The sequence below is a fragment of the Culex quinquefasciatus genome, chromosome 1 (genome assembly GCF_015732765.1).
Source record: "Culex quinquefasciatus strain JHB chromosome 1, VPISU_Cqui_1.0_pri_paternal, whole genome shotgun sequence".
In the NCBI taxonomy this organism is placed as follows: Eukaryota; Metazoa; Arthropoda; class Insecta; order Diptera; family Culicidae; genus Culex; species Culex quinquefasciatus.
Window position 1 is genome coordinate 101318585 of NC_051861.1, and position 12261 is coordinate 101330845.

The 12261-nt window shown below is 49.0% G+C and overlaps 3 protein-coding genes across 3 annotated transcripts; all 3 read right to left on the reverse strand.

Annotated features, from left to right (window-relative positions):
• Positions 1-460: 460 nt before the first annotated feature.
• On the reverse strand, positions 461-1099 carry LOC119770840 (secreted RxLR effector protein 161-like). The gene has a single exon (XM_038266399.1). It carries the CDS (start codon positions 1097-1099, stop codon positions 461-463), a length of 639 nt encoding a protein of 212 aa, XP_038122327.1.
• Positions 1100-5565: 4466 nt separating this feature from the next.
• LOC119770843 lies at positions 5566-9196 on the reverse strand. Its single transcript, XM_038266418.1, has 2 exons — positions 8239-9196; positions 5566-5855 (listed from the first exon to the last, which is right to left on the reverse strand). The coding sequence occupies exons 1-2, from the start codon at positions 9194-9196 to the stop codon at positions 5566-5568; spliced, it is 1248 nt and encodes a 415-aa protein (XP_038122346.1).
• LOC119770844 lies at positions 9196-10393 on the reverse strand. The gene is made up of 3 exons (XM_038266429.1): positions 10227-10393; positions 9829-10040; positions 9196-9766 (listed from the first exon to the last, which is right to left on the reverse strand). Exon 3 carries the CDS (start codon positions 9751-9753, stop codon positions 9196-9198), a length of 558 nt encoding a protein of 185 aa, XP_038122357.1. The 5' UTR covers positions 9754-9766; positions 9829-10040; positions 10227-10393.
• Positions 10394-12261: the final 1868 nt, after the last annotated feature.

Sequence of the window (12261 nt, forward strand, 5' to 3'; positions counted from 1 at the left end):
AAACTTGGATTTTACGTCAAATAGTCATTGCCCAAAAAATTGACTATTCTCTATATAGTTTCTGAAAAACTACTCTCTACTTTGCCGACACTTTAAAAAAGACCGCAAAAATGAACCCTACAATTGTTGTGATAACTACTTCGGATATAATCAAATTTGATTTTTAAGTTCTATCGATAGTTGGTGAATGTTTACCGCCATTATATGTGATGTTATTTACGTTGCTGCCGAACTGCTGCCGCCTTATCCGATTGATCTATATCTGTTGGTGGTTTTTCAGTGGTTTTGGTTCTTAGCAGTAGTAATAAAACGCGTGGTTGCTGTTTGGTAGTTCGGATTGGAATGTTTATTCTGACGTTTGTGTGAGACAAGGTTTTGGAGTGTAAGGTGTGGTAGTTCCGGTACACCGTGAATTAGGGTTAGGCAAATTGCACTTTTATTCTACACTCAACATCCCGCCTCAATTTGCTATTCCTAGCATCTCCCTCAGCTTCTTGAATCGTGGTGCCGCTAATCCCTTTGTCATGAGATCGGCGACTTGCTCCTCCGTTGATAGGTACTGCAGACGCAGCTTACCGTTGTCGATCAGCTCTTTCACGAACCGATACTGGACGTCGATGTGCTTCATCCTCTTCAGCTTGCGTGGATCAGCCGTGACAGAGATGCATGGCTGATTGTCCTCGTAGACGGTGACCGGATGGGGCACCTCGTACTCGATGGACGCCAGCAGGTTCAGCATCCACATCACCTCGCAGCTTGCTTGGCAAAGTGACATCAGCTCGGCTTCCGTCGACGATAACGCCACAGAAGTTTGCTTGCGCGTCGACCAGTTCACGGTTTGGCCGTGCAGCTTGAGCACGAACCCGGACACGGACTTCCTGTCAGTGGGGTCGTTCCCCCAATCAGCGTCCGCAAAAGCTTCGACTCCGACCACCGAATCCGTTCGCTGGTAGACCAGCTTGTAGTCCAGCGTCCCTTGAAGGTACCGCAGTACGCGCTTCAAGTGGACCCAGTGCTCCTCGGTTGCACTGCTTTGGAAACTGGCGAAGTAGTTGACCGCCGGACAGATATCCGGTCGAGACGTCACGGTCAAGTACATCAAGCAACCGACCAGTTCCTTGTACGGCTTGTCGGTGAGTTCCTTCGGATCACCTCTCTCGAGCTTCAAGCGCGGTTGCATCGGCACTGGAGAAGCAGTTTTCCATGCCGAATCGCTTGAGAACTCCCAGCGTGTACGCCTTCTGATCGATGGTCATCGATCCCGCCTTCCTGTCACGATCGATCCGCAGTCCGAGAAAGATCTTGGCCTCCTCCATATCCTTCATCTCGAACTCCGTGGACAGCTTACCCTTCAGGGCCCGGATCGCCTTCAGGTCGTTCCCGGCGATCAAAATGTCATCCACGTAGATCAGCATGTACGTGACGACACCATCCGCCCTCCAGTGGTACAAGCACAAATCGTGTTGGCTCCGCTTGAACCCCAACTTCGTCACGTAGTCGTCGAATCGTCGGTTCCAGTTCCTGGAGGATTGCTTCAAGCCATAGATTGATCTGTTCAGCTTGCAAACAAGGTCCTTCCCCCTCTCAAAGCCAGGCGGCTGGCACATGTAGATGTCCTCGTCCAGCGAACCGTTCAGGAAGGCGCACTTGACATCCATTTGGTGGAGATGCCAGCCTTCGTGATTCGCCAGGGCCAAGAGTATCCGCAACGTCGCCATCTTCGCCACCGGTGAGTACGTTTCGGAGAAATCGAAGCCCGCCCGCTGAGTGAACCCACGTGCCACGAGCCTTGCTTTGTACCTCTCCACAGTTCCGTCTCCGTTTTTCTTGACTTTGAACACCCATTTGTTGTCGACGATCCTCGCTCCGTCAGGGGGCGCCACCAAGCGCCACGTGTCGTTCTTCGCCAGCGAAGTGAGCTCTTCCTGAATGGCTTGCTCCCACTTCGGCCAATCCTGTCGCCTCCGCAACTCACCGACGCTCGAAGGAATCTCATCGACGTACTCTTCAGCACACAGCGCAAACACGGTCATGTCGAAGTCGGCATGCCATGCCGGGGGCACAATCGTACGCTTTTCTCTTCCTTCAGTGTCACGTTGCGGACTGGGTCCAGCAGGCGTCAGTTCCGGGACAGGAACCACTTCGTCTTCTTCGGCACTTTCTTCACCAGTGTTGTACTCGGACTCCGCCTCCGAATCTTCTGGCAGCGCTGGTTCCACCGGCCGCGCCGGTTCGACTTGCTGCACTGGTTCCACCTGGCGAACGACACTTTTCTCCACAACGACCCGCTCTTCACTTGCACTGTTTTCTTCTTTTTCTTTTGTGAACACTAGCTCGTTGAACACTACATCTCGCGCAGTGAAGATTTTCTGGCCGTTCCACACTCGATATCCAGTCGGCCCGTACCCCATGAACTTCACTTTCTCCGTCTTCGAATCCAGCTTCTTGCGCCGTTGCTTCGGCACGTGCGCGTAGCAGTCGCTGCCGAAAACCCGCAGGATCGACACGTCCGGTTTCTTGCCGTGCCACGCCTCGTAAGGAGTGACGTCACCTTCAACCGCTACGCTGGGACTCCTGTTCAGCACGTAGATCGCCGTGTAAACAGCTTCGCCCCACAGATTCCTCGGAAGTCCGCTGGCCGCGAGCATTGCCCGCACCTTCTCCACGACAGTCCGGTTGAGCCGCTCGCTCGATCCGTTTTGTTCCGGCGTGTACGGAACCGTCGTCTCCAACTGGATGCCCTTCGACTTGCAGTATCTCCGCATCGCATGGCCAGTGTACTCACCGCCGTTGTCACACCGGAGTCGTGAAATCCGCTTGCCGAAGTACGCCGTGGCCATCGCTTCGTACTCGACGAACTTCTCCAGCACTTCGTCCTTGGTCTTGAGCAGGTAAACAACGGCCAGATGCGTAAAATCGTCAGTGAAACTTACGAAATACGCATTGCCGTCCCACGTCACGGGTGTGACTGGGCCACAGACGTCGCTGTGCACAACTTCCAGTGGGCGCCGAGCGCGCTTCTCTGCCAGCTTCCGGAACGGTTCTCGAGTCTGCTTCCCGGAGATACAGCACTCGCAGATCACCTTCTCGGCACCGTTCTCAATCTCCGCGATATCCATGCCGTCGACCATCTGCTTCCGCACGAGCTTCTGTAGATTCTCGTTCCCCAAGTGGCCGAATCTGTGATGCCACAGCTCCAACTTCCGGCACACCCGTCCAGATACCATCGCTTGTCCGTCGGATTCCCGGCGCCGGAAATCCATGGCGTACAGCTTGCCGAACTGTCTTCCGGTGGCAACGACGTCCCCGTCTCGCTCGACGAAGATTTTTCCTTCGTAGAAGATCACTTTCTTGCCGCTGTTTTCGAGGCGTCGCAGCGACAACAGGTTGAGGGTGAGCTCCGGGATAAACAGCACATCCTCTATCGCGATCTCGATCGTTTCGCCACCAACCGTGGATTGGACATTCACCCGGCCCTTGTGCCGAGCCAGCAGGTTGATTCCGGCCTTCGCAGTTTGTATCACCACCGGATCCTCCAACTCCTGCAAGCTCTCGAACATCTCCTTGTCGTTCGACATATGCTCGGAAGCTCCGCTGTCCAAATACCATCGAGAATCTTCTCGCGAGCTCACGGCCGCGACTTCTTGCACGTCCGCCACGAACGACACGGGATTAGATCCCAGGTTCGCCTTGTGCTCCGGCTTCCTCCGCTGTTCCGGCTTCTTGTCGTTCCGCTTCGGACACTGGTTCTTCTTGTGCCCGACGCCGCCGCAGGAAAAACACTTGAACTTCGGCTTCGAATGGCCCGCAAAAGCAGCGTCTTCCGTTTGTTGTTCTGCACGCTTCCCCTTCTGCTTGGCCTCGAAATCCAGATAGTTCCGCCGGACGACGTCCATCGTCAGTTGGTCCGACATCACGCTCATGGCCGTCGTGACGGTGTCGTAGGAATCCGGCATCGTCAGCATCAGATGGCAGATCGTGTCCTCCTCGTCCATTTTCGCACCAGCACCCTTCAGCTCCCGGACCAGCTTGTCAAATTTCAGAAAGTGGTCCTGCAGGGGTTCCTTCTCGTCGAACTTCATCGTCAGAAGCTGCTTCTTCAGCAGGTACCGGTTCGTGGTGCTTTTCCGCTCGAAAACTGCGCACAGCCCGTCCCAAATTTCCTTCGGGCTCTCCTTTCCCTTGACGTGCTCAAGGTGGCTGTCCGCGACCAACTCGACGAGCGCGTTCGCGCACCGGTCGTCCTCCTGCATCCGCCGTGCCTTCAAGATCTCCTTGGCCGCCGCCTGCGCGTCCCCTTCCGGAACGTTCCAGAAGTCCTCCTCCTCGGCCGCCTTCTCGATGCAGTGCCTCAGTCCCAACGTCTTCAAGTACCGGAGGACCCGGTAACTCCAGTTGCTGAAGTTGCTGCCATCGAACTGCCGAATCCGGACGGTTTCAACTTTTTCGCCCATCGCGCACGACTTTCCGCCAAACTTTTCGCACGTACTTTTCCCGAACTTTCTAGGTTATGGCTGCGGCCCGTAACCTCTTAGCAGTAGTAATAAAACGCGTGGTTGCTGTTTGGTAGTTCGGATTGGAATGTTTATTCTGACGTTTGTGTGAGACAAGGTTTTGGAGTGTAAGGTGTGGTAGTTCCGGTACACCGTGAATTAGGGTTAGGCAAATTGCACTTTTATTCTACACTCAACATTGGTGACATGTTGTGTTAGAAGGGAGCAAGCTCGGGGGCAAGTATTTTTCGATAAGTCCAAGTAGTCCAAACAATTGACTCATTTTATAGTGAACAGTAATAGTCCTCAATGTAGTACACATATTTTTGGTGTATGGTAAGAACAGCATGCCTACTTTTTCTGGAATAGTGAAAGTCAATTTCATGAGCCCTCGTAACATTTTTCTTCTTTTGGGGAGTTTTCTGATAATCTGAGGAGAAGTGGGGGTGTTGAAGGTTCTCTATCATCCAGAGGAATCGACTGTGATCAATTTACTTGATAAAAGTTGAAATTTTTGTACCAATCGTTTAACATATAGTTGGATTATATAACAAACTGTAATTGTACTCCATACTGTTGAAATATTGTTTGAACTATTTGGATCGAGGGGCGCGACAATAGTAAGAAATTAAATAATTTAATTAATTAACGGTCGGAATTTAATACATTAACGATTGTTTACCGTCAAAACAACACCACCTCTCTTTATACCACATTGGTTTGAACTCGGGTTTGACAGATTGACATCGCGCGCGTTTGTTTATTTTTGTTGTGCTTGGTTGATAATTTTTGTCGTCATGAGCAGCAGCAGAGAGCCGAAAGGGAGAGCTGGTATTTCGATTTGGCACGGTCTGGAAGCGGCCCCGGTCATGGTTTTTGTGATAGGTGGTCTTGTACTAGTCGGATTATCGTCGTAAAATGAATACTAACTCGGAGTAGATTTAAGCACATTGTTTATTTACGCACGTCGAGTGCCGAGAGCGAGACGGCCCAGTGGGCTTGCACGTTTATGAATTGGCATGAGAATCAGCACATTACCACATCTCCCTTTTTATGGAAATGCTTAACTTCTTCACATCACAAAATCATTAAATTTGGTCGGGCAACGGCGGGTGCGCTTTCCTTTCGGAGGGGACTTCTCCTGAATTTCGATTTGATCGAATCCTCTGAAGTCTTCTCCGTCCGTGTCGGAATCCGCGAACTGTTCTCCGAGGTCTGCTGGCGGATCAACCACTCGCTTGAGATGAGCCACGTTCCGTTCGTAGGTTTTCCCGTTCTCCTGGTCCGACACGGTGACTCGACCACCTGAGCGATCTACTACGGTGAACTTCGTCGGATTGAACGTTGTCGTGAGTTTGTTGCCTGTAATAAGATCGATATTAGATTTGTTTTTTTAATGTATGATACCGTAACTTGAATAACCCAATACAGAGTACTTTTACCTGGTAGTAAGTTTTTCACAAGAACTGTATCACCTGGTTGAATTTGGACCTCTTTGGCACCTCGTCTGCTATCCTCTCTCTCCTTTTGCTTTTGCTTCAGAATGTAATCGCGATCAGAATAATCAGTGTTCACAGGAGCCGTTTCGATGTCACCCACTGATGGCATCTTGGATCTAATCGTTCTCCCGAACATCAGCTCAGAAGGAGTCTTACCCGTTGTTGTGTGTGGTGTCGTATAATACATAACAAGATAATCATGTAGATCCTTCTTCCAATCACGATGAAGAGCATGACTGATCTGTAATCTTTTCAACAGCGATCGGTTCTGTCTCTCCACGAGTCCGTTTTCTTGCGGCCAGTATGGTGTACTGTGATTGAGGGTGATGCCGTGGGTGTCGCAGTAGTCATCGAAGTCCTTGCTCACGAACTGTCTGGCGTTATCCAGGGTGATCGTTCTGGGATACCCGAGACGTGTGAAAATTTTGTCCAATCGGTTCACAGTCTCTTTAGCCGTTATCTTGATCATCACTTCAACCTCTTTGTATCTACTAAAGTAATCTATTATCACTAACAGATACTCGTTCGACGGAAGTGGACCCATGAAATCAATCGCCACGTCGACCCAAGGTTGGGTTGGCATCGGACGGCGAACCATCGGGGCAGGCTTTCCGGGTAATCCGACCAGCCTGCAGCCTTCGCACGCTTTTGTCCATGCCTTTGCCTCGCGATCCATGGATGGCCACCAGACCCGATCTCTCAAACGACTAACCATCAGTGACTCGCCCGGATGTCCTTCGTGAGCCAGGCTGAGAATCCTGTTCCTCAGCGTATGCGGAACGACCAGCATGTGTCCTCTTATCAGCAGATCACCAATCAATCCGAGTTCGTTGCGAAAAATCTCAAATTCCTTCACCTCTGGATTACCCCACTTTCCATCCCGCAAGCACTGTGCAGCTAACTGCAGTTGACGATCTTCCCGCGACGCACGTTCTACCTCCTCTACATCTACCGCAGCTGACTCCTTGATCGCTAGGATCAAAAACTTGTTCTCCTTCTCAAAATCCTCGCCTGATGTCTCGTCCTGCACCAACCTCGAAAGCGAATCTGCAATGTTGTTCTGACCTCTCTTGTACTCCACCCTGTACTTGAATGATTGCAAACGTAACACCCAGCGCTCAATCCGGGCGCACGGCTTCGATGTCGGTGAGAATATGGACTCCAGCGGTTTGTGGTCAGTTTCAGCTCGAATGTTCTTCCTATCAGATACACATCGAAACGCTCCACCGCCCATACCAGAGCGAGAGCCTCTTTCTCTGTCTGGCAGTAACGTTTCTCTGTGTCCGACAGACTTTTACTCGCATAGCTGATGATACGGGGGTTGATGTTGTGAAGGTCTTCGAACTGAACCAAAACTGCCCCGAGGGCCACAGGCGAAGCGTCTGCAATAATCCGTGTGCGCAGCGTATTATCGAAGAATTGCAGCGTTCGGATATCGCTTATCATTTCCTTTAGCTTCTGAAACGATCCTGTGTGTTGGGCCGTCCAGGTAAATCGTTTGTCTCCACGAAGCAGCTCACGAAGTGGAGCAGTGATTGTTGCGAGATTGGGCAGGAACCGCCCCACATAGGTAACTAGACCCAAAAAACTGCGGACTTCTTCGACGGATCTTGGTTCCCGGAACTTCTCAAGCGCTTCTGTCTTACCGACCGTCGGCCTTATTCCGTTGACCGAGATTATATGACCCAGGAACTCCAGCTCTTGCACCTTGAACAAACACTTCTCGTGATTGAGGAGAACGTCTCTCTCCTTCAGTACCTTCATCACCTCACTCAGCGCTTGGTCATGTTCCTCTTCGGTTGCTCCAAAACGATGATGTCGTCTATGTAGTTCACCGTGTTGTTGCAACCGACCAGAATCTGTTCCAGATGCTTCTGGAACATCTCCGGTGCGCAACTTATGCCGAACATCAAACGCGTGAATCTGAACAAACCCTTATGCGTGATGAAGGTGGTTATGTTACGACTCTGCTCCGCCAGCTCCATTTGGTAATACGACTCCCGAATGTCCAACCGGCTGAAAAATTTCGCCTCTTTCAGGCGTGGCAAGAAATCCTCGATAGTGGGCATCATGTGGTGCTCTCGTTTGATAGCCTCATTCGCCCTGCGCATATCTACGCAAAGCCGCAAGTCACCATTGTCTTTAACAATAGTAACCAATGGCGACACCCAATCACTCGCACCTGGTGTCCGTAATAAAACAATCAATGTACAACCCTAGCAAAACAATCCTTCGCCCTTTCTTACCTTTTACTGGCTCGATTATTTCCGATGCAAGCAGTTGATCCAATTTCTCTTCGACCCGAGTCAATAGCGCGATAGGAGGTCGTCGAACGTTCTGAACCACAGGCGTGACACTTTCATCAACCGGGACAATCAGCTTTATGTCCTTCATCTTGGGAAACGGTCTGCGTTCCTGAACTTCACCAGCGTTGACACTACTCAAGCCGATCTTCAAAACTCCCAGTTTCTTCGCCGTCGTTCTGCCCAACAACGGTTGCGTTCCACCTTCAACCACATAGAACGTATCGCTTCCTTCAATCCGGTCGGCTGCTCCATCTATTGCAATATCCGCTTCGAAAACGCAAACGATCTTCAGAGGAGCTGATTCCCGTCCGTACGCTCGGAAAATCTGATCACAATCGGTTCGGAAGTTTGTTGTCACCGCTCCTTGTACTCGCAGGTGCTCCCAGGCTCGATCATCCAGAATATTCTTAGCACTTCCGGAATCGATGAGCATCTGGATAAGAACGCCTCCAACTTTAACCCAAATAAACTCATCTCCATCGCTGATGTTGTAGACGAAGCTTGTATTTTCGTCAGGGTCACTCGTGTTGTCTTCCACCTGCGCAATGCGTTCGTGTCTCGGATTGTACTTCGGCTTTTTGTTATCCCAGTGATTCTGAGAACCGCCCGGCCGCTTGGCGGGAACCACGTTCTGTGATTGCGGATGTGTTGGTCGCCGGCCGAACTCAGTTTTGCACCGTTTCGAGAAATGACCATACCTCTTGCACCTGGTGCACTGAACGGATCGTGCCGGACACCTCGGATCATTTCCATAATGATCTTTATGGCTACACCGGTAACATTCACCCGTGGTGGGTGGTCCTCTTGAGGAGCTCTGGACGTTGAAAAGTTCACTCTTCTGACCGCCACCGCCTCCGTGCTCGCTGTATGCAGGAGTTGATCCCGATTTGCCTTCCATCAGCATCGACTGTTTTTCACAGATTCGTACGAACTGACCACTCGAGTAACATCGTCCAGCGTGAGTTTTTCCTTCTGCAGCAATTGTTGTTTCAGTTCGACCGGAGCGTACAGGATCACTTTGTCAATAACAGCGATTGAACGGCTTTCTTCCAACGTGGTGCCGAAATTACACTTCTGAGCTACTTCTAGCGTCCGCCACAGAAACTTCTCCATGGTTTCCTCATCTTGAGGTTTCAGGTTCCAGAAAGTGTTCCGCTCAAACGCCTCGTGCTGCTTCGGCGAGAAGTATTCATCAAGCTTCTCGATGGCCACTTTGAACGGGTCAATATTCTTGGCTTTATCCTCCTCCACATCAGCCCCCGGAAGCGAAGCGAAAACTTCCTGGACATCTGGTCCAGCTTTTGCCAGAAACACATTCTTGAGCCGGGTCGCATTTTTCTCTTCATTTGCCGCCGCGATGTACTGGAAATTCCGCTTATATTTCACCCACTCATCTCTGATAATACTGTTCGGAATCGATCTGAATTTGAATTGTGGAATCTCCCACTTTTCCATTTTGTTCAAAGGACTAAAATAAGTAACAACGACTATTATTTCTTGTTCTTTTTCACTGTGTTTACATTTGCTCACCTCAGTTTCTGTTGTATATTTCAATCCATTCGTACTCTCCTCGGTTCGGTTTTCCAACTTCGCGGCTTCCTATCTTGATTTCGGTTTTTTTTTTCTCCCTGACGGCTTCCTGCCTCGGTTACGGTTTCTCCAACCTAACGGCTTCCTGCCTTAATTTCGGTTTTTCCAACCTGACGGCTTCCTGCCTCCACCGTGCAAAGCACCGGTTACTACTGTGAAGTAGTATGTAAACAATACAATCTTATTAGATTTATGCAAAAGTCCAGTTGGAAATAAAATTCCAGTTAAAAAGGAAAACAAAAAAAATGGCCGCCTCGTGGCTTTCGGTGATCGCATCAGCCGAAATTTGATTTTTCAACAAAACATCAAATATTTTGTCGATTTCCATAAACTCTTACCTGTAAACTGAAGAAAAACTATCCCTTCGTCGCCAAATGTGATAGGTGGTCTTGTACTAGTCGGATTATCGTCGTAAAATGAATACTAACTCGGAGTAGATTTAAGCACATTGTTTATTTACGCACGTCGAGTGCCGAGAGCGAGACGGCCCAGTGGGCTTGCACGTTTATGAATTGGCATGAGAATCAGCACATTACCACAGTTTTCAAATATTACGGTGAGTAATCTAGTAAAGTGGCAACGAAAACTGACGAGATGTGTGCGTTTTGTCTTAAAAATAATTTTGCAACAATTCACAGGGTTTGAAGATCTTCGGCGTCAACACGGCAGATAGAATAATGGTGTGCTGCAGCTGGCCATTGTGGAAATGCAACCGAGAGTCCTCAAGGTTGTGGAATCCTGGGTGGTTCTCAACCCTTAGAACATTGGGTCGTCGTTCCGCGACTGTAGCTGGTTTGATTCTATACTCAACTTTTATATCGTATAAGTTTGATTGTAATTTTGTGTTTTATTTTAGGATCAAACTGCTAGGGGATTTGAAATACAACGCTGTGTCAGACCGGCGTGCAGAAGCGGCATCCGACATGGAAATTATTTTTGTGAAAGAGACTTCACTAAGTGCGTCAAAACTCGAACAAGCTGGACAAGGAATTTTTGCGTACACGCCTTGGTGGAGGTTCTTATAGTTGGCCGTGATGATCAGCGGGAGTTAGATGGATTTTGGGAGTGAGACTTTTTGTCGGTTCAGATGACCACTTCCTGCTCCAGATATTTTGGCTTTCCAATGTGTTCATGTGGCAGCCGTTTGACAACACAAATAACGTAAGATTCAGTAGCGAGTAACGTAAGTCCAACTTCTCCGCCGGTTGGTCTTGCAACGCCGAAATCGATTCACCATGGTTCTCAAGCTTACCATAGACTTTGACGATCCGTGATGTTCCGGTAAGGTTAGGGAAGTGGCGTAGACGTAGTGGTCGTATGGGTGTGTGTCGTGTAAATATCACTTAAACTGATGAAATACTTGCGTTTCTATTCAATCCATACAATTTAAATAAACTCATAATAAAAGATAAAAAGTTTCATTTCATTCTTGACATAAATTATTAAACATTATTGCCGAGACTGGTGATGTAGTGGTAAGTGTGATTGCCTCTATCCCCAGTTGGACTGGGCTCGATCCTAGACGGTCCCGGTGGCATTTTGCGAAACAAGATTTGTCTGATCACGCCTACCGTCAGACGGGGAAGTAAATGTTGACCCCTAACCTAGAGGTTAGGTCGTTAACTCAGTCCAGGTTATCTCCTTGGGTCCTGTCTCGGTAGAGTCGCTGGTAGGCAGTTGGGCCGTCGTCATCCTAGAATGTAAAGATTTAGGTACAGATTGTTTTAATTATTATTCAACAAGAGTTCATGATTTTGCTGTATACCAACCAGTATTGTCGCCGCGGCACTAAACCGAATTGAGCGAGTTTAACTCTCGCGATGATTTTCTGTCGCGAAATATCTGTCAAGCATGTTTGGTCTGTTTCGAATCAGTGTGTTAGCTTTTTTGTTTTGATTGCATGGTTTTTTTGAGTCGTTGAAAAACATCGTGTGGTTTTGCAAAGAAATGCGACAATAATGTTCAAATAATCATTGATCAAAATCATTTTAGGGATCAAACTAGCTGTAAAAACTGTTTTGGTTGGGTCATGTACTGTTGTTCCCAGCTTCAGAAGGAGAGATAAAATATCAAGAGTTTTGGTCACAATCATGGACTTGGTTGCTAAATCCTTTTGAAAGCCGAATGTGTCATCATAATCCTTTTCAAGCTGGACTCCATGGCATTATCCATCAAATCCACGCCCTAGAACGATTTCTAGCAGTACATTGAGGTCAATTCCTTGATCCGTTTCGGACGCGGCGCTAGTCTCTTCGCAACTCCACTCGCGACATTTCAGTTTGGTGCCGCGGCTAAATTTTGTTTTGGTTTCGAATGTGACATTTGACATACACTCAGAAAAGAACTTCCCAAAATTGCTTCGCGAGATGAAAA